The following is a 24,011-nucleotide window of genomic DNA, read 5'->3' as shown; positions in this document are numbered from 1 at the left end:
AGTGAAAATCTTGGTATCAGCGTTGATCTGGGCAATTGGTCTCCAAATCTTCAAAGAGGAAATACAATCTTTCTTTGGTAGTAGGGATACAAATGGTTTGCAAGGATGATAGTAATTCACCACCAGTGAGAGCTTCGTTATACATTTGGGTTAGTAGTTGGGTGCAGGAAGGATAAGTAAATACAAGCTGAAGAGTATCATAAGGGAGTTTATATAATCTTTGGGCGCTTTTTCTTGGATACCGAGGCACTCCTAATATGTTGTCACCGGAAGATATGACTCTCAGTGAGAAACCTCTGGTATTTGAGAGGCAAATATCTTTGGGTAGGTTATGAAATAAATCGTGTATAGGTATCTGGTTTATTTGTTTAGGCGTATACGGGGCTTTACATAATGCGATGGCCGCCTCGGTCATCCCATCAGACTCAGTGTACAAGTGGTCTATAGGGTAATAGTAAATATGATTAGTATTCTTTCAAGACTGTCGTTCAGAAACTGTATATTTGAGGTAATCTGCCGAAATCTCTCCATTCTCCTGTCAGTGTTTCTCAGCACGAAGGGCAAGGGTTTGTACTCTCTCCAACTGGAATTGCAGTAAATATCTTTCAATGATAGTGAAATAAAAAAAAATAGGCTAGTTGATGTACAAACTTGTGGATCAGCGTGTTGCGTTTAATTTGAAGTCTATCCTTTAATGTGGCGAGTATCTGAATTCTGCACCTAGTAAAGGACATGGTGAAAGTAGTTAGTTTGTACTTAAGTTTATCATACCTGTCTTGTGGGAGACATATATGGAGAGAGAAGAAAGACAATAGCATAAATGTAATCTTGGAGTTTATTACAGAAGATGTTATTGCGAGCAAGTTGAGGGTTGGTGCGCCACAGCCCCTTTCCTGTTTCGTGGGTGGGTATGAGTTTAAAAGTATCCGCTACCAGAAAATTATCAAATAAAGTCGGATTTATATAGAGGACAGACAAGACATTGCGGCATAGAACGAGGTCAGGATATGTAAATACAGATTGTACTGATGAGAAAGTTGTCAATGAAAGGTTGGGACAGCTTGTGTCAGTGCTGTGAAGTACGGAGTGGGCTAACTGTTTGTTGTAATTAAGGTAAGTGAGGTGCTTCTATGGCCTTATATAAGATCTTCTATGTGAAGAGCGGTGTGTTTATATAAAAGAGGAGATCATGTCTTATTTTAATATGAATATTCTGTGTTAACATAGTTGTTGTGAGCTGTATTATACTGGGTTGAGCTACCTAATTTATTGTGTGTATAGAATTTTTATAATACAAAAAAATTTCTGAAAATATTATAAACCCACAACTTTTATAAAGCGGAAAATAAATGCATATATCTAGTGTTTTGGGACATTTATTTTAATCGACAAGTGCTTGCACCTCTGTCACATATTAAAATTGGAACGATACAGAGAAGATTAGCATGGCCCCTGCACAAGGATGACACTAAACTTCTGAGATGGAACGCTCTACGGAGCATATTTTTTTTGTTTTGTCACCACCTAATATTATTTTTATTTTATTTTTACATAGTCAAACTGGCTTTAATCAATATACTACAAACTGCCACACACAAAAATAACCATAGATGACCCTAACAAATGTAGTGTTTCCATGGCCACCACATTTACCCGACCAATTTGAATTCAAATTATTTCGCGTTTATTACTAATTCAAAAAATAAAATAAATAAAACTCTTTATAAAGCATCTTATAATGAGCACACCAGCCTTTTTGACCCCATTTGATGTTGAATGGTCGGCAGTAGAGATGGAGATAGGAGGTTATAGAGCTGCGTACATTGTTGTATGACTTTACTCCTACTAATGACTTCCTCAAACTCTTTTAAGGATGTCGCTAGGTTCAGTTTCCTAGACACGAATGCTGTTGAACTAATAACCAATTACATTGAAAAAACTTATAATTGTGAAGATTGTAATAATAAGCCAAAAAAAAAAAGAATACGCATATATGTGTACTTTGATAAAGATGCAAGGTCTGCCGAAGAGACGTGTTTATGGCTTCCCACTTATTGGACCTGATATAGAGCTGATCAAGGGTCTTCCTATCTAAAGTTCTGGTGTAGAACAAGACAAAAGCTGTAATGTATGCTTGAGATAAGTATGCGATTGATGAAAATATGGTTTTAATGGGTAGGCCTACGGTCTTTTCTTCTCTTGTGGTTATTTTTTAAACAAAAACTAAAGACCAACCATTTTCTGTTCTATTTTACTCTCTTTGTTTTACTCGTTTATTTATCTTATATATACAATGGAATACAGCACGATAGAGAATATTTAGGATTTATGCCAGTAATATATCGTTTGGTATATAAAAAAGAAATGAAATAAACGTCAATAGAAAGTTTACAGACAAGCAGAAACTATGCCATCAGCAAAATGATAATAATCTTATACAAATATCACCCGATAGTTTATGTACTCCTTTCACCACTTGTGCAGCCACATTAACCTACAAATGTCTCCCCACAACCCCTTTACTTTATTCCTTCAAAAGTTAAAAATAAAATGACGGATTTTCTCAGGGTTTTTCTTTTTCCCTTTTTTTTGTGGTTGCCTGAAATAGAAAAAATACGCTCAATCCAGTAGTAAAAAAAAATATGAGCAGCTGTAGAAATCAGTTAATAATGTGATTTGGCTGTATTCATAGGCTTAATTGTATGGATTATTTTGTTCCTTTACTTTCAGGATAATAATAATATATTTTCTAGTCTTTTTTTTCTTTTCTTTAAAGAGACATCCACAATAGTTCTTTTATTACTAGATAAACATCTGCAATAGTTTGTTAATAAGACTTAGTAATTACCTCTAAATCATAACCTTTTTGTTGTTGTTTTTGCTTCTGTTACTTATAGACGTTTCCTTCTTTAGGTTAAGACGAAAAAGAAATGATACTCATGTATAAAAAGAACTATAGAGAAATAAATAAAAACTCTTGGACATCTGAATAGGTTCGGAGTCCAACTCAAATATATACGAGTATTGGCTATAATACACAATGTGAACAAACTGTTATCGGCACGTTCACTTGCTTCCCTTTTTCTTTTCTTTTTATCAGATGCAAATTTCCTTTTTTGAAATGCGGACATTATCAGATCTATAATTTTCTTTCTATTTTTTATTTATTTATATATATATATATATTTGCCCTCCTCCTTATTTATTTATTGATGTTGCTGATACTGCCGGTGCTGCTGATCCTGTGTATATAGTTCGAAACTGATAAGTATGTGATCTAGATTAAAATCAAAGCATAAACAGAGTCATACGAAGTATATCCATTATAATTGAACTACAATTATATCAGTATCAGAATATCAATATATACGCAAGTGTATGTGTGTGTGCGTTCATTTCAATTGACATGTAATCAAAAAATAAAAAAAGACTGGTGTACAGAATATACACAAATATACACAAATTTTGTGAATTGTACCTTTACTAATATTACACCATAACCCTAATAAATTTTCCAATTTATATATATATATATATATATATATATATATAATATAAAGTAAAATAAAATCATCCAATAGTCTATATTCATTATATCACTAGTGCTGTCATTTGGCCAAGTGCTATATATTTGTATACTTTGTTTTATATAAAGAGAGTGGTTTGGTTCGATCGACAAGAGGATCCACGTGACAGAGTGAATCTGTATCAAGAACCACACCTTACGGTCATGTGCTGTGAGTAGTGTTTACTACGAAAAAAGAAAGATCAGATTAAAAATTATATAAATATAAATATATATATGTCCATAAAGGGATATTATTTCTGATAAATACAATACAATACAATAAAACAATATATATATATCAATTTTGTAATTTATAGAAATATTTTGATTATCTATCTATCTGCCTGTCTATCCGACCTTTTCTTCTTCTTCTTCTTCTTTTTATTTCTTTACGCGTTATTTTCTTTCTCTCTTTCTCTCTCTCTCTCTATACATATATATATTTATTTTCTGTATATAAAACCCAATCCAATCAAATCCAATCAAGCTTTACATATATAAAAAAAAGAAATGCCTGTGGATAGTAGTGAACAGGTCCCCCTTCTTCAAGAAGCAAAAGTCAAAAAGGGCTGTTGCTCTACAGATCCCAAGAAACAATGCTGTTCATCCAATAGACCCTTGACTATTTCCACCCAGGGCACACAAAATGATCAAGATGATCCTAATAACTATTGTCACTTGGCAAATCAACCATGGAAATACAAATGTTTAGCCTTGGCTTGTGTCCTCTTGCTGTCTGGTAAACATTTTTGTTTTGATTTCTTTTAAAATATTATTAAAATTTATATACATAAATATAGATAACTAGTTAGTTAGTTCTGCATACAGATACAGATACATAGACACTTCTTTAATATCATGATTTTGATTTTGATCTTGATTTTGATCTTGATTTTAATTTGACTTGATTTGACTTTTTTTTTTTTTAAAAAAAAAAAAGAAGTTCTCAACAATCTAATTGTGTGTTTATAAATATAATCCTTTTCTTTTTTTTTGTTATTGTTGCTGTTATGTGTATCAAGTGGGTAGTCACTTTTCTGCACACACATTGGGGGCCATGAAATCCATCATTAAAACGGTAATAAAAAACAATAAATAAATAAATAAATAAATAAATAGATAGATAGATAGATATGGATAAATGAAATCACCATTATTATTCTCACACGCACAAGCACACACAGTACACAGTACAAAATACAAACATAATAATTCTCATATTCTCATATATACTTTTGACAGGAATATGGAATATCAAATTCACAATATGGTGCCCTCCAATCAAGTGTCTCTATTGTCAACACAATCTTGCCTCTCATCGGAGGCATCTTTTTGGATGCATTTGGCACAAACACTGGATCGATATTAACCACGGTTCTGATTGCCTCTGGAAATATCTTGGTGGCTGCCTCTGCCTCATCCGCAAATCTTTCAATGATGATCACAGGCAGAATTCTTTATGGAATCGGCAGTGGTACAGTAGTCATTGTCCAGGAAACCATATTGAGTCAGTGGTTCAATGGTCAAAGTTACGCAATCGTTGTAGCCATTATGCTATCAGTCAGTAGAGCAGTAAGTAACTCAGTATTAACAATTTAATTCTATTCTCTAAATTCTTTTACTATCATCATCAGAGCTCATTTCTGGCACAATTCACTGTCATTCCTATTGCTGAATGGACAGGATGGTACGGCTATGGTCTATGGGTAAGTTGGCTGCCAAACAAAATAACAATAATAATCTCCTTGTTTATTTATTTCTTTAATGCCTCTTAGTTTGCCGCCGGTTTGTGCATCCTTTCTTTTGTTGTAAACCTAATGTACCTGGCCCTCCTAAGACAAGTATCCGATGTTTCGGCATCTCATTGTCGCACCCAAATTGCCGTCGTCAAGCGCCAAAGGTCATTCAAGTGGTCAAAGCTGCTTTATTTGCCACATTCCTATTGGCTCGTGTTTGCCATGGAATTCCTTTTGGGCGGTGCCTGGGGTTGTTTCCTTCACATCAACAGGTAATACAAGAAAAAAATAAAAATAAAATAAAAACAAACAAATATCAACTAACAAAAATGATCAATTTTATTTATTTTTATAAAAGTGAGCTTGTCAAGTTTCGATTTGACTATGATCCTAGACGGGCTGCCTCGGTTGGTAGTGTAGCTCAAGTGGCTCCTATCTTTGTGATGCCTGTCTTGGGTCTATTTATCCGCTGGTTTGGCAAACGTACCTGGCTTAGTAAGTAACCATATAATTTGCAAACAAAAAACTAAATGACTCTTACATACTATTTATCATTTAGTGATCGGAAGTGGCCTAACTTTCCTGTTCTCACTTATTTTGCTCGGATACACCTACGTAAACCCTGTGGTCGGCATGTTCCTCTTCAGTCTCAGTCTGGCCTTTGGACCAGTCAGCCTGGTGTCGTCTGTGCCTGTTATCTTGCCATTCTCACTCGTGGGCACAGGCATGGGACTCATCAAGTCAGGGACCAATATCGGTGCGTCCCTGTTTGACATCACGACCGGGTTCCTCCAGGATGCTGATCAACACAAGGGCTACACTGGAGTGATCATCTTCTTCATTGCCATCGGTATCCTCTCCACCCTCTGCGGCGTCGTACTGTTCATTCTCGATCGCACCCTGTACCACAACATCCTCGATCAGTCGGCCAGGACAGTCAAATCCAATGAGGACTGCGGGGAAACAGTACCCCAGCCTGTCGTACCAAAGATGACCACCAAGCTAAAGGCCAATTGGTTCTATGGTGGTGTCTATGTATTCTTGGCTATCATCAGCTGGATATTGTTTTTCCGATTTGTCTTGTTTCCCTAAAGACAAACCATATCATATCATATCATATCATATCATATCATATCACACATGAAATTACATGAAATAATACTCGTATACGTGTGTGTGTATATTTTGGATTCTACATTGACTGACTATACCTATTTTTTCTTATTCTTCTTATTTTATTTACTGCTACTTCTTTTATATATATTTATATACAGATACATGATATCCAAACAAGTAAAGACAATAATATTTGTATAGTTTTCATATGAAATAAACCAAAAAAGAAAGAAAAGCAGATAATGAAAGTATCAAATACACTATTTTGTTTTATTTTTATTTTTGACATTCAACAGAGCAATTGCTTATATTTCTTAGAACTTGTAAACGTTCTCGGAACCATAGCCAAGTCTACAACAGATAATAGATAAGAAACGTTAATTACATGTATTCCAGAAATCAATTGATTGATTAGTTAATTTCATCAACCCAAAACACTTGAAAACAAACTTACGCTTTCAATACACCAGAGACTTCACCCTGGCTCTTGTCTTTAGCCTTGGGACCAGCCAAGGCAGCAACCATGGGGTCGGGACCACAGACAAAGACAATGCTTGACTCAGTCTCGGGGGTAGGCAGGTGCTCCTTGATCAGCTCTGGGGTGACGAAACCCTTGACTCCCTCCCAGTTGGCCTGCTGTGGCTTGTCGAGAACGTAGACAACCTTGAAGCGGTTAGGGTATTGGGCAGCGTACTTGTCGAGCTCGTCCTTGAGCAAGATGTCGTCCTCGGTCTGGTTGGCAAATACCAGAGTAACCTTGGTCTTGTCATCAGTAGATTTGTCACTGAATACCTTGCGGATAATTTGGAGCTAATAGAATATATATATATATATATATATTAACACAAACACACAATAATTGTAAGAAATTAGGTGATTTCTTTTTTTTTTGGATTTTTGCTTGTAGATAGATAGATTATTAAAATAATTTTTATATTATATTATATATTTAGAGAGAAAAAGAGATGAAAGTTTTACCATGGGAGTAATACCAGTACCACCTTTATGTATTGTACGCATGTGAGTTGATTTTATTTTGTATTTTATTAGTCAAGTTGGGTCGAGTGAGTCGAGTTGGTGTAAATAGACGCACAGAGATTAAATGCATAATAAAAATTCATATAAATAAATAAATAAAATTAGCATTAGTTTTTTTTTGTTTTTTGTTTTGTTGTTACATTTTTATTAGGTTATCAGATTGAAACAAAAAACAAAATAAGGGGTCGGGGACTTACCGGCAATCATGCCAACGTTCTGGATAGTGCTGCCTTCCCAGTTGTACTTGGGAATAGGACCCTTGACGTCAAGAGTCTCACCAACCTTGAGGTTATGGATGTGCTTGCTCATCTTACCGTCAGGGTAAGACTTGACAATAAAGTCAACATAACCCCTGGCCTAAGTAGTAATAGTAGTAATAACAATGATCACAAAAAAATAGATTAGATTAATACATCAGATAAGTAAACCAAAATTCACACACACACTCTCTCTCTCTTTCTTCAATTCTTCTCCTTCTACCAGATAGATAATAAGAATATTAATAATCACTTACCTCTTCAGGAGAAGTGGGGGTGTAGGGGCGGATAACGTAACCAGTCGAGCCATCCTTCTTGGTGATTGGGTAACGGGTAATCACGCAAGAGGCGACAGGAAGACCGGCGTGCTGCTCAGCTTCGGGAAGAGCGAAACGGAAAAGGCTGGTGTTGTGGTTAATCTTTTCAATGTTCTCGAGCTAGAAAAAAAAAAGAAGAATAAAAAGTTAAGATTGTACATGAATATAGATATAGATATCTATATTACCTTGAGGGACAAGAAAGACTTGGAGTCAAAGGCAGGTTCAGCAACCTTCTCAACAACCTTTTCTACAGGGGCAACAGCGCTGGTCTTCAGGGTAGCCTTGTTCTGGTTGTAGTAGACACCGCCGAGAGCACCGAGACCTGCAAGAGTGAGCAGAACAAGTCCGTTACCACCCTTCTTAGGAGCCTGAGCACTATATGCTCTAACACTACCGAGAGTTTGTCTCTATTATACATGAACAATACAAAAAAAAAACAACAACAAATAGTGTGAATTATATATACAATTATTTTTCCAAGTATTAATTTATTTTTATTTACCTGTGCGAAACGAGCAGCAGGGGAGGCAGCGCTAGTAGCGCGGATGGCTGTAAAGGCAGAAGTAGCAAAACGCATAATTGTAGGTGGTGACAAGAATAATCAAAAAAGAAATGAAAAGAAAAGCAAACCAGAAAAAATAAAAGGACGCGTTTTGTGAAATCTATATAATTCAAACGAACTTGAATTTGTACCGGAGACTAGACACAACACACACACACATCAAGGAGATATAGATGAATAAGATGGAGAAATTATTTAAAAAAAAAAACAAGGCTGAGATTAGTGTGCCGCTGATGTAATATCCTTGTTTTTGGTTCCCAGAGAAAAATGTTTAATTTTAGGGTATAAATTTAATTACTACACTACATTACACTACATTACACACCATATACCATGGACTACATTGGTACAAACTACATCATATACACAAAATGAATATATATATCTTTCTTTTAAACTTTTTCCGGGTTTTCTATAAATAAAATACTTTAATTTCATTGGCGGACGCTAGCTAAAATATCTTATACTCAGCCAATAATTGGTCGAGGAACAAACGTTGGGAATAACCCAATTTCTAGATATAGATATAATTTATAAATGCACATACAAAAGATATGCTTTGATACATAAAGTACTCAAGATATGTTTAGAGATCTGTAAAAGAGAAAGGTTATTGTTATAATTAGGATGGTATGTTTTCTCGGTATAGGTCAAGCTAGTAGAAATGAAGAAAGGAAGAAAAGAGAAAGTACTGCTTTTGTAGTAAAATGTATAAAATCATTTGTATTTTATGTTTATATCTGTACTGTGGGAATGGTTGACATAATCAACATTCACATACAAGAATATTTTGTTACATGTACATATATGTACATACATACATACATACATACATTCATTCATTCATTCATGTACGTGTATATATATATATATGCAATTATATTATATTCTTCTTTTTCTTTTTTCTTCTCCTTCTTTATCTTCTTCAAGGTTCTGATGACACGACCCGACTGGTTGGATCGTATTTATATTATTATTATTATTATATATGGCATTTAATATCAAGGAATATGTATTTATATATATACATATATATGTGTGTGTCTTGAGTTTGATAGAACACTGCTTGTATTCCAATGTTAGTTGTGCAATGTGGTCAAGAATGTAGCCTAATATTGATGTACTCACAAATAAATAATAGTAATAATAGTAATAGAATCCAGGCCTTCATTTTCAATGATTTTTTTTTCTTATTTTTCTTATTCTTATATTTATTTGTTTATTTTTTTTTAAAAAAAAAAAACTCATTGGTCCGTGTAATTTACATATTTCATATAAGAAATAATCCACCGACCTTCTAGAAAATATATATATATGTGTATATATAGATCAATAAGTCAAATAACCATGGCCATGCACTACACGCACACACACATATATAATCCAATGGCGAGCCGTGTCGTCATTAATTCTAGTTATGCACAAGCAAATGCACATCAGCCTTCTTTCTTGTTTCTTTTCTTATTCTTTTTATATATAATATATATATATATGTCTATCTATCTTTCTATCTTTCTTTCTATCTATCTGCCTGCCTGCCTGCCTGCTTGCCTGCCAGTCTGCCTGCCTGCCTGCCTGCCTGCCTGTCTGCCTGCTTGCCTGTCTATCTATTTATCTATTTATTATATTGAATTATGAGCTACCTATTCTTCTGATTCTCTTTTGGGAACCAGAAGAAGAGATGGGACAGAGAAGAAAAATAAGATAAAAATAAGAGCAGGGGTGGGCTGGGGTGGGGTGCTTGAGGGCAAAGATTTATTATATTCAGTAGAGTAAAAAAAAAAATTAAATAAATAAATGAGTAAGACCTAGAAAGCTTGTCTTTATTTCAATTAGCTTCAAAAAAAAAACTACTACTCTATACAGAATACAGAATAATCTATATATAAAAGAATAGGTTGTTTGGTCTTTTTTAAACCTTTAATAAAACCTGCTTTCTTTAAAAAATATTTTTTAATTATTTGAGTAGAATACAAACCATACCATAATATTTACACTCTGATCCAAAAACTCGGTGAAAGTGCAAGAAGCATAAGAGGAAGTTAAAGAAGAAGAAGTAGTAGGATTTTTGTTTTTTTTTATATGCAATATTTGAGTAATTATTTGATTTCCCGTAGCTGCTTTATGTTTTATATATATATAAAAATAATAATCAAAAAGGCAAAAATTATTAAGGATGCCGACACAACCACAGCCTATATATACATACATATACATACATACAATTTTACATACATAAAGACATATATACATATTATATATACATATACATATATATATATTATATCTATATATTCATAACCTTTCTCTCTCTCTTTTTCTCTCTTTTCTTTTTCTTAATTTTTATTTTATTTTATTTTATTTTATTTTATTCATTGGATGCCCATTTCATCATGACATTATCAGCATTAGCACGCCAAACTTACCATTCCGACATTGCCGAACAAGAAAACATAAAGTTTGTACTTTATTTTCATTGGCGTCAAATTATCTATATATCTATATACCTACACATAACTTATATATATATATATGCTTTATAATAAAACAACAGTAACAGTAATAGTGATAGTAAATAAGGATCATGTATAATGTATATACATATATATGTAGTTGATTTTTATAATTAATATTGAATATTTATGCTAATAAATAAATAATAATAATAAAAAAAAAAAAGTCAAAAATAATAATAAAATCAATATTGTCATATTCTAAAGATATAGACTCGTTGTACGTCAACAACCTCGCAAAGCAAGACTATGTAGTTTCAAAGAAAAAGGTAGACGCGTATTTATGATTTGACATATTGGTTCTCTTTGTATTTCTTACAAACAACTATCATCAAAATATACATTCGAATTAGTTGACCGTAGACCATTGGATCCACCACCAATCATTCAACTGGTGTCTTTGAGTGGTAATCATGAAAAGTAAGCTTATATTCCTTTTAATTATTATTATTTTTAAGATAATAATTTATATATATATATATATATATATATTTGTTCTCAAAGCCATTATACAAATCCCCATGTGTTTCTCTATGCCACTCTTGCAACACCAGAAGCTCAAAAGGATCTCAACTTTGTAAACGGAACAAGAACCACGGCAGGTTCCATGGTTCAGTCACTCCACAAACTCAAAGATATTGATGACAGAGGTAAATTGATGACTTTCTTTCTCTATTCTATGATAATAACCCGTTGTTGTAGACGGAGGCTTTTTTGTTTTTGCAGATGTAAGTGTCCGTCTAGAAGGCTTTTTCAAGCTCAGGTTTACGCTTTTCGAGATTTCAGGGTTAGTTGACAATTGATCTTTATTTTGTTTTAGAATATAACGTCTTATTAAATACAATTGTGTCAATATGACACATATAGGACTCATGTTCATCGTCTGTGTTCTGTCCTTTCGGATACTTTTCAAGTATATTCTCCAAAGAGTAAATATTATTATTGGTCATGTTGATTCCATCAATTCAATTGAATCAAATTTGGTTCTAAAATCTTTATCTCTTTATGCTTGTATATATATATATATGGGTGTCTTTGCTTTCTGTAGCCTTTCCAGGCATGTCTGGTAAGTAAGAAAAATAAAAAAATAAATTAGCATTGATTTTCAAACGATTAGAATTCTATTACTAAACAAAAAAAGTAATCATCCAAATCATTCCAGAATCCACCTTTCTGACGCGGTCGTTCTCAGACCAAGGTGTGAGAATCCGGATCAGAAAAGAAACACGAGTGCCGCATGTACTAACGTAAGAAAAAAAATTAGAATCAAGACCTTTTGTAATATTTGTATATGTATTCACTATTCATCAATCAATTGTCGCTGCTTATCAATTCATAGTAAACGACGACGAACTGTAAAGATCTCGTTTGATTCAGATGACTCAATTGATCGTCAGAGCCAGGGCGGAGACTCGGTTGGGTCGACGGCAATCTCACCACCCAGTTCAATTTATCAAGAAATGCCATCCCAACGATACAATCCTCTCCGTCGACCCACCTGGCCACAGACCTCGTCAGATCCTGGAATAGCCTATAACGGACCTCCTTTACCGTCTCCTACTCAAATGCTGTCGACCAAAGAGCCCAACAAGATGTCAATGGAGAGCCTGCTACTGTCGGATACCAATCATAGCTCAGTAATCGACAAAAACCCATTTGAGATCCCTAGCTCATCAACAATCAAGTCCACAACTGCTACCGACACACCGCCACCACCACTACCACCACCAGGCGATGGGGCAGCAGAAGCAGCGCGATTGAGTGGACGTCGGCTGCCTCCTCTTTCAATCTTTCAACCATCCCAATCAGTCGTGGTTGGATCAGGAATGAATAATTCACACCCAGTGCCACACCAACACCAACACCAACACCAACACCAACATCCACATCCACACTCCCAATCACTCCCAATCTCACTACCACTGCCAATGCCACTTTCACTTCCGCTTCCATTGCCAGTCCACCCGGCTACGAAAATCAATCCGTTTCAAGGAAATTCGTCCGATTCGACGAGGCACTCCTTTCAACATAATACACCGTTTGTGGATCATCCGCTTTACTATCGCGACGACAATCACCACCACCAACACAGTCACCACTACTACTCTTCCCAAACACCACCAAAATAATAACGATAAAAGTTTTTTTTTTTTAATAATTACAATAATAATAGTTATACTACTACTAACACTTCATAATAATAATAATAATTTTTAATCAACAGAAAGAAAGAAAAAAGACTATATATATATATTATGTATATTTGTAATTTAATTCACCAATAAACCAAAAGAAGAAAAAGAAGAAGAAAAAATGCTTAGACAATTGAAATAAAAATGAATAAAAATATACATATAAAATTCAGTCAATTAATTAATAAGCTGGTATTATTGTTATTAGGGATGTTTGACCAATAATAATAATAATTGTCTTTTGTGTGCGTTGACCGTGCACCTCTTTAATTTCTACATAATTAGTAAGAAAGAATATTCTTTGTGTTTTACTTTTTTGTACTGTACTGTACTGTACTGTACTGTACTGTACTGTATATTTATTTACTTTGTGGGAAAATAACAATAATTGGTATTCCCGCGTTCCATATCATGTCATGTTATGTTATGTTTTGTCAATACAAATAATAAAAATAATAAAATTCCCATTCTTCCTCTTAACAAACAGAGCTACAAACCAGCAAAATCACACAAGGACAAAATAGTAATATAATGATATTGAATTACAATTTCTTAAATAACCCTTGTCATTTGGAAATAAATTGTTATTATTTTTCTGCGTTTTTACACAATAAGAATTCATACAATTTATTGTTTCTACATTCTTCTACTTTTGATAGTAAGCGAAAAATATCAATAATTTACTCATCCCTAACATCTCTTTTCTCTTATCTTGTTGCGGCATAACCCTTTGGATAGATTGACACCAATTGATCCCGTTTCTCTCTTTTTTTTTTACATACATAGATTATTTAAATCGTCTAGACATTTTGTATGTAAATATCTACACTACACTACACTACACTACAATATATTATAATATAATATAATATTCATATGTGTGTTACGCGTAGAAAATAGACTTCTTTTTAGTGGTAGGACAAATACTAGTCATTTAGCAAATTATTCTTTCTCTTTCTTTTTCTTTGTTCTTCATTAAACTTTTTCAGACGGTTGTATCACAAGTTACGTTTTCTCCAAAATAAGAGTTCATTTCTTTCTTGTCTGGGTTAGTTACAATTCTGGTAAATTCTGGTAAATTTTGTCAAAAAGTAAAGTAAAAATAAAATAAACACGCACACACACACACACACACATATATATATATATATATATAAGTGAAGGGGGTGGGAGGAAGAGAAGAAGAAGAAGAAGAAGAAGAAGAAGAAGAAGAAAAGTCTTTTTTTTTTCTATTGATGAACGCTTTTAGTCGGGCGCACTTGTAGAGACTATTGGCCATCCCAACCAACCTTTATCCTATCTTTTACAAGCTACAAATAAATTACCAATGATTTGACCCTAAAGAAGGTTATTAAATGATCCTTTTTTTTTATATTTGATTTGAGTTGATTTTATTTTGATGGCCAAGTCAATGGCAATCTCCTTACGCAATAAAACCTCCCTTGTTTCTCTTGATTTGATTTTAATTGTCAACGTTATTAAAGGTATCAACCGGTTTTATTATTTTTATTATTTTTATGATTCAAGTGTCGTCTGGCCATGTGATAATATCATCCAATGTTTCAGATAAAAGGAGGATGATAAGGGATAGGAATAAGGATGAGAAATTAGAAAAGGTAAAGCTGTTGAAAGGGAGTAGAGTGGACTCTATACTTGCTTTGAAAAAGAAACCAAAAAGAAATGGATCCAACGTGGTATCACTTTATTACTCTGTGCTGCTTCTTAGAAGGAACACAACAACAACAACAACAAACTATCTGACAGCCATAAAATAATAATAATACATGGCGTCTTTATTCATAAAAAGGCAATCTGTATACTAAATGTCATTTACTAACAATAAAAAAAAAAACCTAATTGAATGCTCTTTGGTATGCTTGATGGTTTGCGAATAATAGCCGTATTGCGTTATAAGTTTTTATGAAAAGGTAAGAAGAGAATTGATAGCTGTAATAAACAGTATAATGATGTTCGTTATCGTATAACTTTAAAAATTCTGGTCTGTTCTTGTGCGTCTTTTATAACCGAAAAGAGTTTCAATGCTTATAAAATCGTTATATATTTTAGACCTTTAAAAGAAAACAAACTTGTTTTTTTTTTGTTAATGTTGAAAATGTTGAAAATGTTACTTCATTGAACCATTTTATGAATTCAGTTTAAAGAAGAAGAAAAAACCAAGTCTATAGATTACAGGCCACCATGAATGATTTGATTTGAATAGCTGTGATTATTATTAACCGTTAGTATAGTATAGATGAGGTTGTTTAAAAGAATATAAAAATTAAATTATATTAAATTAAATAATTATGCTTATAAAATGATTCAAATGATTCAAATGATTCAAATGATTTGATGACTTGACGCAGTGATTTGTGATTTGTGACTTTGATTTCCATCATGCCATTTCTTACTGTTACCGTACAATTGGATTGTGTGAGTGGGCGTAATTTTTTTTTCTTTATTTATGTATTTATGTATTTATTGTAGTGTAAAATACAGCAACAAAAAGGCAAATCCGTAAAACAACAATACCACATTAAACTCATTGCAATCCTTCAGCCAAATATATATATATTTTCCATTGCTCTATCATCACAGTACATGTATAGACTTTTTTTTTATATAAAATATATACAAAATATACTATGAATCAATTGATGGTAGTACAAATATATATATATATTTTATGTATACAGTTATTTATATTAGAGGCCTATTTTTGGTTACAATGAGAAAAAAAAAGTCCTAATTAGATTTTTAGAAATTAAAATAGACATACATATTAGCAGTTTTTAATCGGCTATTGAATTTAAGCCAAATCCCACACTACTAAATTGGGAGGGGGGACATTTAATAATAAATGACATCACAAACTGTAACCAATCACACTGCAAAGATAGCTGAAACGATACTCGCAAGCCTCTCTCCTTTTTCTTTTTATATATATTTCTATATTATAAAAATATAAATATGTATATATATTTTTATATCACATACAGAAATACTCAATACCCATGCTCCGCGCAATCCGCACTACCTTCAAAACACATACACAGACACACACGCGTGCGCGCACCCTTTACTTTTTTTTTGTATTTTCATTTTACTTGTTTGATATTCCATACCACTACAAGAGGCTATATAATATACTGTTTATTTATTTATATAATATTTACATAGCCTTTTAAAAGAAGTATATAAAAATAAATAAATAAATATAGATTCAAAGTAAAGTAAAGAAAAAGAAAAAGATTAAAAATTTATATAATAATTTTTTTTTCTCTCTCTCTCTCTCTCCCTCGTCTTTTTTTTTTTTTTTTTTTTTTTTACTCTTTTTATTTTTCCAATTTTTTTTTCTTTCTCCTTTTTCTCTCTCTCTCTCTCTTATAAAGACACCTTGCCTTGTTAAGTCTTAAACACGCTGCATTTGGCAACTCTCTTTTCATAATTGGAAATATCTATTCTACTCGTACCTTTTTTTGATTTCATATTCCCAACTTCTTTTTTTTTTTTTTTTTTTAAAAAAAAGAAATAGTATATATATAAAAAAATATATATATAAAAATATATATCAAATATTTTATATACATACATACATACATTTTCAAATAAGACAAGAAGAGAGATTTATTTTATAAATATATATATATAAAAAATATTTAAATTTTTATTATTATTATTCAAGTAAATAATAATAATAATATTAAATAAGTAAATGAATCCTCAACTCAATCCGGACATGGTTGACCAGCCCAGATTAGGTCTTCCCGGCGCACAGAACATGGAAGCCCCTTTCAAGAAGGGTGGCAAGAAGAACTTTGAAGACGATGACAATGACTCAAACGATGATTCTGAATCCGAAAAGCCCTCGAGACGTTCGGGACGCCGCAAGATCAAGATTGAGTACATTGAAGACAAGAACCGTCGTCACATCACATTCTCCAAGCGTAAGGCCGGTATCATGAAAAAGGTAAATATATAAATGATTCTTTTTTATAATTCATGATAATTATCTATTCTAGACCCACAACACTCTTAATAGAGTGGAATGGAAATGGGATATAATATAATATATTATAATATTATAGTGTAGTGTAGTGTAGTGTAAATATAGATAGATAGATAGATAGATAGATAGACAAATGAAGAGACAAAAACGCGTTTTTGTAACAAACACACATACACACTACTATTCATTCTCTCTTTACACACTGTACACTGTGTATAGTGTGTACAAAGAAATGGTCTTTATAAAATAATTTCAATAATAATGATAATGATAATGATAATGATAATAACAACTGCTATTTTATTTTTATTATTTTTAAAATGTAGGCCTATGAATTGAGTACCTTGACTGGAACTCAAGTTCTGTTACTGGTTGTTTCTGAAACCGGTCTTGTCTACACCTTTACTACAGTCAAACTCCAACCTATTGTCACCAAACCTGAAGGCAAGAACTTGATTCAGGCCTGTTTGAATGCACCAGATCCAGTCAGCAATGAATCTATGGTAAATAAACAATTTTATACAAAAGAGTGATAAAGAGAGAGAGAATATATCATCATCGTCATCATCATCATCATTTCTTTTTATCATTTTTTTTCTCTTATATCATTATTAACGAAACATTTCATATTATTATTTTTTCGTCTTTAAAACAACAACAACAACAACAATAGGGTAATGAGGCCGGCTATGCAAATGGCTCCCCTCGTGTAGAGGATAAAAAATATGAGGATAAAAAGGTCGATCCTGCTACTGTGCCACCCAATTCAGCTGCGGGAGCTCCTTTTGGACACGGTAACCCACCTGCAGCCAATTATCCTCCTCAGGGTTATCCACCTCAGCCCACTAGTGGAAATCCTATGCCTGTCACGACCGGCTATGGTGGACATCCTGCTTACATGAACCCAGGCGGACCCCAGTACACACCACAGCAACAACCTCCTCCTCCTCAACAGCAGCAACAGCAACAACAACAACAACAATCTCAACAACCTCCTCAACAGCAACAGTCTCAGCAACCACCTCAGCAACCCTATGGTCAAATGGGTGGTCCTTTCTATGGTAATCAACAACAACAGCAGTCATCCCACCACTACATGCCCCACCCTCAAGCTCATCCCGGTTACTGGCCTACTTCATCCAACCCAGGCCCTGCACCAGGAAACAACGCTCCTTTACCAAGACAAGAACATCCTTCTGCTGTTGAAGACAAGGCACGGAGAGTGAAGAAATGAAAAAAAAAGAGAAGTCTAAAAAAATCTTAAAAAATCTCTTTTCTTTTTTTTATTTTTTATTTTTTTTTATTTTAAAAAAAAAAAAGGAAAGGAAAAGAAAGGAAAAATAAAATATATATATATTTTATATTTTTTAATTTTTTAATTTTTTAATTTTTCAATTTTTTAATTTTTTCATCCAAATCTTTCAATTTCAATATTATTATTATTATTATTATTTTTTACAAACTTTCATGCTAAACCAACCACATCCTTATATTTTTTTTTCTCTTTATTCTTTATAGCTCTGTTCTTTTTTTTTTTATTTTATTTTTTATATTTCTCTCCCCCCCCCCCCCCCCCCCCTTATTTCCCCCCTTTATTATTATCACTATTATCATTATCATTATTATTATTCCTACTATTTTTTTTTCATTTTTTTCAACCAATTTTTCAACACTGAAAATAAAGAGAAAGAAAAAAAAAATACCAAAAAAAAAGAGAGAGAGAGAGAGACGAATAACAATATTACAAATAGTAATTTGTAATTGATATATGTATATATTTTTGGTTTCTTTCTTTATTTCCCTTTTGTATTGATTTCTGTTATGTACAAAAAAAGATATTAGTAATAATAATTAAAAGATAGATAGATAGAGAGAGAGAGAGAGAGAGAGAGGGGAGGGTGTGGAGAAAATAATTGAAAAAAAAAAGAGAAAAGATTTTTGTGTGTTGATATATAAAATTAAAAAAAAAACGAGATTTTTTTGTACAAGCATGGGAAAGAAGAGATTACAAAATAAAGAAAGAAAGAAAGAAAGAAAGAAAGAAAAATAAAATAAAATAGAAAATTCAAAAATGGAATGTCAAGGAAGTAAGTTTGCGGACGGGTATCGTGCATAACTTTATCTTTTTTCTTTTTCTTACTCTATTCTATTCTCTCTTTCTCTCAGTCACAGTATATCTATTTCCATTTCTAATTCTAATTTCATTTATACTTTCATTGATTTCCCATTGATTTTTATATCTTCTTTGAAAGAGAGAGAGAGAGAAAAGAATAGAAAGTAAGAGAGGGGAGCCTTGAGTGTATGAAATATATAAAGATATATGTAGAAAGATTAAAAGAAGAAGAAAGGAAATTTGCAGAGACAAAATAATAATAATACTAATAATAAAAAAGAAAAAGAAAAAGATCCAAGCAAGTCTTGTTACATGTTTTGTTATATATATATATATAAAAACGCCTGCCTGACTGACTAATGAAATGTCGAGTGGACGGACAAGTTGGTAGGTAGGTAGGCAGACAGAAGTATAGGTTGAGGGACTTGGTGGACTTGACGGACTGATTTGCGTGATTTTGAGTGAAAAAAATAAAATAAGGGGGGGATATTGTGCGTGGTTGTGAATATATATGTGCTCGTGTGTATGTAAATGGTGTAAAGAAATGTAATAGTAGTAAATGTAATAAAAAAGTAATAGTAGTAGAATGGGTAGTAAAATGGGCAGTGATTTGGTGTGCGTGATTGATTGTGTATATGTAATGCGTCGTATGTATTGTATTGTATTGTATTGTATTGTATTGCATTGTATTGTATTGTACTGTACTGTACTGTACTGTACTGTACTGTACTGTACTGTACTGTACTGTACTGTACTGTACTGTACTTTGTTGTACTGTTGTATACTCTTTGTGTATGTGTGTTTTTTTTGGGGGGAGTTTTTTTTTGGGTTTGGCTTGGTCTTTCTCTCAATGTTCAAACTCTTATATGTATATATTATGTGTAGTGTGTGTATATATATATTCTCCTTCTCTCTCTTTTTTTCATTCATCGTTGTGTGGTATTATTTTCATTCATCGTAAGCATCCCCTGCTTCTGCATCTTTAGCGCAAATTTTGGTGGCAGTCCGTACCCAGGTCGTCTATTGAAAATAGGTGAAGGCGAAGGCGGCTGTTCTTCTGCTGGCGCTGGCGCTGGTGCTGGCGCTGGTGCTGGTACTGGTGCTGGTGCTGGTGCTGGTACTAGTGCTGGCGTTGACATTGGCGTTGATGCAGGTGTCGGTGCAGGTGTTGCGGTTGGTGTGGTCGACTTGTTGATCTCAGCGCTATCCTTGTACCCGATATCAAGTGTGATCGTTATCAGACTCTCGCTAAGATATCCATAATCGCTCTTTATCAACTGCACCACATCCTCTAGCCGCATAAAGTACAGCGGCGTGTCCAAAAACCGCAGCTTTTCCGACTCCTTTAGACGTGCCACTGTAGATGCCGCTTTTTTCTTGTCACAAGCATGTCCATCTCCATGTTGCGAACAGATCATCCTCGACAGCGGTGACCACAGCTTCTCCTTTTCTGTCAGAGACACCAAGCGCCGATGCAGATATCCATACTTTTTCCACAGGTCACACGTAGAAACCCCGAGTAAAAGACTGACCTGCAGATCAACCACATAAAACGATCGCTTCACGATCGGTCCATCATCGTCTTCAACCAACTGAACTGTGTAGAGTGGGAGATATCTCATTGCCTCTGCCAAAGACTGTGCTTTTAATGATAACGATGACGGTGATGATGATTTTAATGTTGTGGTTGCTGCCGTAAGATTATTTGAAACCATCGTCCGTTGTTGTCCGTCAATATCATTTTCTTCTTTGACCTTGTGCCATCGCTCTGGGGGAGGTGTAGGAATAGGAGTATGGGGACCATCAGGCGGAAGGTCATTATTACACTGGAGTGCAAAAACATTCTTTTTCGGCAGGTGCATTCCAGACAGTTTGCGAGCATGAGCCTTTTGGGCCTCTATGCACTCTCCCTCGCTACCATTATTAGGATTCACTCCAGGGCTGTTAATATATTCCAACTTCATGGCTGAGTGAGCAGAGGCTATCGGAGACATCGAAGGTGGGCTACTAGAAGGTTCTGATTTCACTCTCACACGCGTTGACTCGAGTTCGGCAGCCAGTACCAATCGTCGCTTTTTTAACTGTCCTTTGGTGGGTGGGTCATTACTGATCGGGGTAACTTCTTTTTTTTTATAGCCCAAGAAAATAATAGTAATAAGAATAACAAAAAATAAATGGCAAATTTTTAACAATGATTAATAATAATTTTATATCTAATTAAGGATTAAATGAATAAACTACAAGCAAAGCAAAGCAAAGCAAAGCAAAGCAAAGCAAAAAAATAAAAAATAAAAAATTATTAACTTACTGGGTGTAGTGGTATCCACGGGCTTTCGATTCCGTTTCTTCTCCAAGACAGGTTTCTTTGACCCTGGGGCTGACACATTAGACGAAAGTCCGGTTGTATTGTTATTGTTGTTTTTCTTGTTACTACCGGCAGTGTTGCGTTTGGCAGTGTCTTTTGGTGGTCTGACATACGAAACAAGTGCCTGGCGTACTGCAAGTTCAATCGCTTCATCTTTGTTTTCTAATGCGATCTCAAGAGGCTGAGATCCCTTGATGTTCCGTGCATGAGGGTCTGCGCCATGGCTGAGTAGCATCTGGACGACTTCTCGGTGACTATTCTCGACTGCGTCGTGAAGAGGCGTGTCTTGATCGGCTCCCTTGGAGTTCGGATCCGCTCCATTTTCAAGTAGTATCTGCACAACCTGCGCACGGCCCCGCAAGGCTGCCTCGTGAAGCGGTGTCCAGCCAGCATTATCGGTTTCATTGGGGTTAGCTCCGGCCTTGAGTAAGGTTTCGACCACGGAAACATCACCACGGATCGACCATTTGTGGAGGTGTGTCCGTCCACTGGTGTCTTTTTTCTTTGGGTCGAGTTTGGTTGCGTCCACAGGTTTGCGCTGGGATGGGGGTACAGAGCATTCTCGCGATTCGGCTTCGGTTGAACAGGACAACTGACGTCGATGATTACTGTTATTGTTGGTTTTTTGTTGTGCTTGTGTTTGTGTTTGTGGTTGCGGCTGTGTTTGTGCTTGTGCTTGTGCTTGTGGTTGTGGTTGTGGTTGTGGTTGTGATTGTGATTGTGATTGTGATTGTGATTGTGATTGTGATTGTTGTTGTTGTTGTTGTTGTTGTTGCGGGGCCGATCGTTTTTTACGTCGCAATGGTCCCTGGTCTTCATCTTCTTCTTCTTCATCATCTTCTTCTTCATTGTCCATGCGTGGCTTGGGTCCGCGCGGTCGTTTGGTTTGGTTTTGTTCCATGTTCTCAAAGGTGCGCATAATCGCCTGAATCTTGCGCTCTTCACGTGAAAGATGGCGGTCTGCAGCAACAGTCTTTTTTCCGACGCGTCGTTGGTTGTGCATTGACAGAAAGGTTACTTCGTCAATGGCGTCGCTGACTGCCCGTTGCTTTCGTAGTTCATCGATTCGAGATGCAAGGATACGTCGCACTTTTGGTGAGTCACACGCTTCGTAAGCAGTCTTTCCTTCATCATTGGTGAGATCGATGTCAGCTCCGGCTTCGATTAGATGGCTGACTACATTGGGGTGGGAGTGGATGCTGGCGTAGTGCAGAGGGGTGTTGGACAGGTGGCCGAGGGTGTTGATGTCTCCACCGTGGTCAAGCAAGAGTTTGACGATGTTGAGGTGGCCACTGCGGGCAGCCTCGTGGAGTGGGGTCCAGCCAGCGTTGTCTTTTGCATTTGTGTTTGCACCCTGGCGAACGAGCGAGGCAACTTCGTCATAGTCTCCTGCTGCGCATGCACAATGAAGAGTTGTCCTGCCAGCCGAATCTCGTGCCACCAGTCTGTCCAATTGACGCATCTTGTCGTGCACGATCTGGGCACACTCGCTGTCTGTGGATTCGCAGACGTCCAAAGGAGTCTGCTTGTCGGCATTGAGGGCAAACACATCGGCGCCTTTGTTGACCAAGAGCCGGACACAGTCTACAAAGCCGTTTGAGCAGGCGTCGTGGAGAGGGGTGTCGTTTCCGAAGCCACGGACGTTGATGTCGGCGCCGCACTCGATCAAGTACTCGGCAATCTCGCACTGGCCTTTGATGGCGGCTTCGTGGATGGGGGTCCAGCCGGCATTGTCCTTAAAATTGACGTCTGCGCCTCTGCTGACCCACTCGCGGACCTTGTCAAGGTGGCCGGCGGTAGTGCAGGCAAACAGCTTTGTTCTTCCGGCCTTGTCAGTCCGATTCGGGTCGTGACAGGCGAGTCTTCCCTTGGGTTTTGGGTCAGGCGATTCCCGGGGTGGGTGTTCGGGATCACTGGGCATGCGCGGTCTTTTGGTGGTAGGTAGTTTATCTGTCGTGCTGTCCTTGCGAGGACGACCCCGTTTTTTCTTTTCGTTTGGCCGACTACTGTTATCATCATCTGACAGAGCCTCAGCCGAAGTATTGGCACCATCGGTTTGGCGAAGTTTGTTTTTCTTATGGTAGTCACTCCAATATCGATCTTCTTCATCTTCAAATTCATCACTATCTGCTACTGGTGATGCCAATGGTTTTGGTACTGTTGCTGTTGCTGTTACAGTTGGGGTTGCGGTTGCGGTTGCTGGTGCTGTTGATATTGATGTA

The 24,011-nt window shown here is 35.3% G+C and overlaps 8 protein-coding genes across 8 annotated transcripts; 4 read left to right on the top strand and 4 right to left on the bottom strand.

Moving 5' to 3' along the window:
• Positions 1 to 16: 16 nt before the first annotated feature.
• PHYBLDRAFT_141573 (hypothetical protein) lies at positions 17 to 734 on the bottom strand (the record flags this gene model as incomplete). The annotated part of the gene is made up of 4 exons (XM_018430620.1): positions 17 to 318; positions 391 to 441; positions 483 to 583; positions 652 to 734. 4 exons carry the CDS (start codon positions 732 to 734, stop codon positions 17 to 19), a joined length of 537 nt encoding a protein of 178 aa, XP_018295748.1.
• A 1,004-nt stretch (positions 735 to 1,738) lies between these two features.
• On the top strand, positions 1,739 to 2,095 carry PHYBLDRAFT_141572 (hypothetical protein; the record flags this gene model as incomplete). Its single annotated transcript, XM_018430619.1, has 2 exons — positions 1,739 to 1,828; positions 2,012 to 2,095. The coding sequence occupies 2 exons, from the start codon at positions 1,739 to 1,741 to the stop codon at positions 2,093 to 2,095; spliced, it is 174 nt and encodes a 57-aa protein (XP_018295747.1).
• A 1,876-nt stretch (positions 2,096 to 3,971) lies between these two features.
• PHYBLDRAFT_76477 (hypothetical protein) lies at positions 3,972 to 6,677 on the top strand. The gene is made up of 7 exons (XM_018443157.1): positions 3,972 to 4,307; positions 4,591 to 4,646; positions 4,811 to 5,140; positions 5,203 to 5,274; positions 5,344 to 5,576; positions 5,663 to 5,799; positions 5,864 to 6,677. The coding sequence occupies exons 1-7, from the start codon at positions 4,079 to 4,081 to the stop codon at positions 6,394 to 6,396; spliced, it is 1,590 nt and encodes a 529-aa protein (XP_018295746.1). The 5' UTR covers positions 3,972 to 4,078; the 3' UTR covers positions 6,397 to 6,677.
• Positions 6,678 to 6,734: 57 nt separating this feature from the next.
• On the bottom strand, positions 6,735 to 8,152 carry PHYBLDRAFT_108290 (hypothetical protein; the record flags this gene model as incomplete). The annotated part of the gene is made up of 5 exons (XM_018428038.1): positions 6,735 to 6,771; positions 6,875 to 7,230; positions 7,399 to 7,421; positions 7,656 to 7,815; positions 7,973 to 8,152. Coding segments are annotated over 5 exons (756 nt in total), but the record flags the coding sequence as incomplete, so codon positions are not given.
• Positions 8,153 to 10,990: 2,838 nt separating this feature from the next.
• PHYBLDRAFT_141569 (hypothetical protein) lies at positions 10,991 to 13,239 on the top strand (the record flags this gene model as incomplete). The annotated part of the gene is made up of 9 exons (XM_018430618.1): positions 10,991 to 11,055; positions 11,318 to 11,379; positions 11,464 to 11,530; positions 11,615 to 11,760; positions 11,813 to 11,897; positions 11,978 to 12,039; positions 12,159 to 12,176; positions 12,252 to 12,357; positions 12,450 to 13,239. The coding sequence occupies 9 exons, from the start codon at positions 10,991 to 10,993 to the stop codon at positions 13,237 to 13,239; spliced, it is 1,401 nt and encodes a 466-aa protein (XP_018295744.1).
• A 3,946-nt stretch (positions 13,240 to 17,185) lies between these two features.
• On the top strand, positions 17,186 to 17,793 carry PHYBLDRAFT_8199 (MADS-box transcription factor; the record flags this gene model as incomplete). Its single annotated transcript, XM_018443606.1, has 2 exons — positions 17,186 to 17,272; positions 17,638 to 17,793. Coding segments are annotated over 2 exons (243 nt in total), but the record flags the coding sequence as incomplete, so codon positions are not given.
• A 5,128-nt stretch (positions 17,794 to 22,921) lies between these two features.
• On the bottom strand, positions 22,922 to 23,251 carry PHYBLDRAFT_108340 (hypothetical protein; the record flags this gene model as incomplete). Its single annotated transcript, XM_018428045.1, has 1 exon — positions 22,922 to 23,251. A coding segment is annotated over one exon (330 nt), but the record flags the coding sequence as incomplete, so codon positions are not given.
• A 30-nt stretch (positions 23,252 to 23,281) lies between these two features.
• Positions 23,282 to 23,710, bottom strand: PHYBLDRAFT_17364 (hypothetical protein; the record flags this gene model as incomplete). The annotated part of the gene is made up of 1 exon (XM_018437076.1): positions 23,282 to 23,710. A coding segment is annotated over one exon (429 nt), but the record flags the coding sequence as incomplete, so codon positions are not given.
• Positions 23,711 to 24,011: the final 301 nt, after the last annotated feature.

This window comes from Phycomyces blakesleeanus (assembly GCF_001638985.1).
Source record: "Phycomyces blakesleeanus NRRL 1555(-) unplaced genomic scaffold PHYBLscaffold_4, whole genome shotgun sequence".
NCBI lineage: Eukaryota > Fungi > Mucoromycota > Mucoromycetes > Mucorales > Phycomycetaceae > Phycomyces > Phycomyces blakesleeanus.
Note: the sequence above shows the minus strand (reverse complement) of the source record. Positions and strands in the feature narration are given on the sequence as shown.